This window comes from Salvelinus sp. IW2-2015, unplaced genomic scaffold (assembly GCF_002910315.2).
Source record: "Salvelinus sp. IW2-2015 unplaced genomic scaffold, ASM291031v2 Un_scaffold4884, whole genome shotgun sequence".
Lineage (NCBI taxonomy): Eukaryota > Metazoa > Chordata > Actinopteri > Salmoniformes > Salmonidae > Salvelinus > Salvelinus sp. IW2-2015.
In genome coordinates this window covers 16,956-19,057 of record NW_019946153.1, presented here as the reverse complement: position 1 = coordinate 19,057, position 2,102 = coordinate 16,956, and the positions used below count along the sequence as shown (strand labels likewise).

The 2,102-nt window shown below is 49.3% G+C and overlaps 1 protein-coding gene across 1 annotated transcript in view; it reads left to right on the top strand.

Moving 5' to 3' along the window:
- The window catches only part of LOC112077742 (protein Wnt-5a-like), an 18,895-nt gene that overhangs the window by 13,649 nt on the left and 3,144 nt on the right, over positions 1-2,102 (top strand). The window contains 1 exon segment of the mRNA XM_024144196.1: positions 1,273-1,561. Coding sequence (XP_023999964.1) covers positions 1,273-1,561 — 289 coding nt within the window.

Below are 2,102 nucleotides of genomic sequence, written 5' to 3'. Positions count from 1 at the left end.
TGAGACTCCTCCCTGTGAATACTTTTGAGCTGAGCCTGCTTTTGTCTCAGTCCCACCACTGTTCTGAGATCACATTTTACACATATATCTTCATAGAAAAGACATCAATGGGAGGACAGCTTCATTCTCTCTCTCCATCTCTCTCTTTGTCTCCCCTCTCTCCATCAAGYGGAGGACAGCTTCGTTCTCTCTCTCCATCTCTCTCTTTGTCTCCCCTCTCTCCATCAAGGGGAGGACAGGGCTCCCATCTCGGTCCGCTCTGGGCCACGTAAACATGTCCTCCCCAGTCTCTGACTGTTCAGTGCTGCTGATTTAAGGCTGAGCTCCAGGCTAGGGGAGTCAACTTCTCTCCCCTGCCCATGTTGGCTGCCCCTGTGGCAGGGTGGATAAGGCCACTGGCTGGGTAGAGGGAGGGATCTGTGGAGGATAGAGGTATGGTCACAAATAAGTCCTGGGAGAGAGAGAGGACAGCTTGTCTGTCGACAGCTCTGCTATTAGGCCAATCTTCTACACCGGGTTTGAGGTTGTAGAAAACTAATAACCTTTTTCCCCCTTGGCCGACCCTGCCGCCGAGACTTCCCATCTGGACAGAATTCATTCACAACCTCTTACCCCCCCTTCTCTCTTTCCCTCTCTCGTCCCTGCTCTCTCCTAGCCTGGTTTGGTCATTACAATATGCTTCCTAGGGATTTAGGCCAGCAGARATGTCTTTTTGTGTCCTCCTAGATGAGCACTGAGACTGGTGCTTTAGGTGGCTCTTCTCCCTCTCACCAGTACTGTAAACTGTAGAGTGGCTGTCTTTAATGGAAGGTTAACACTGCGTGTCAGAAAGATGTAGGCAGTGATGTGATGGAGCCAGTTTGCTCAGTTGGCATGTTGCTCAGGGAAATGACTGGTTTGAAACATTGCTTTGGTTTGGCAGCTGCCCCTGGAGAGTGCTCTGCTCTTATTGGCTAACTCCCAACAACTATCAATGTCCTGAAGGATGGAGGCAAAGCGTCAGGACCGTTCTACTGTTGGAAGCATGGTTAGATGAGCCCACTATATCCAGAAGTTAACATGGTGTGATCGTTCTGCTCCATATTGTTGACTCATGTTAAAGCTCCATGAAGTGCTGTTTCTGGCCAGGCTGGACTCCACTACAATGACTCACAATGTTGACCTTTATTCCAGGACTCATCTCTTCTTTTTAGACTTTGACTCATCACTTCAAATTCAATCCATCACCAGGGCTGTCATATATTCATGTTGCTCTTCTGTCTCTGTCCACAGGAAGCAGAGAAACAGCATTTACGTATGCCATCAGCGCGGCGGGGGTGGTCAATGCCGTGAGCAGGGCTTGCAGAGAGGGGGAGCTGTCGAGCTGCGGCTGCAGTCGTGCTGCACGGCCCAAAGACCTGCCTCGTGATTGGCTGTGGGGCGGCTGCGGGGACAACCTGAACTATGGCTACAGATTCTCTAAAGAGTTTGTTGACGCACGGGAGCGGGAGAAGAGCTATGCCAAAGGATCCTTCGAGAGTGCCCGGCTCATGATGAACCTACATACACAATAAGAGGCTGGAGGAGGGTTGAGCAGGAGCTCGCTCTGTCACACACTCGCTGACTAACGCTGAAGCGACTGTGCCTGCATACTTATTCCTAATGACACACACACACCCTGACTAACTGAAGACTGTGCCTGCATAACTTTATTCCTAATGACACAGCACACCCCTGGCTAACTGAAGGACTGTGCCTGCATACTTATTCTAATGACACACAACACACTGAGCTAACTGTGTGTAAGCCTGTGTGGGTTTGCATAGCTTATTCTAATGACACTACAGCACACACCTGACTTAACTTGAAGGACTGTGGCCGTGCACTACTCTATTCTAATGATACACCACCACCTGACTCACTGAAGGAGCTGGTGGCCTGCATACTTATTCTAATGCCAAATACACACACCTTCTGCTAACTGAAGGACTGTGTTGCATATTATTCTAATGACACACAACACACAGCCTGATAACTGAAGGACTTGTGCCTTGCATACTTATTGCTAATGACACACGACACACCTGACTACTGAAGGACTGTGCTGCATACTTATTTCTAAT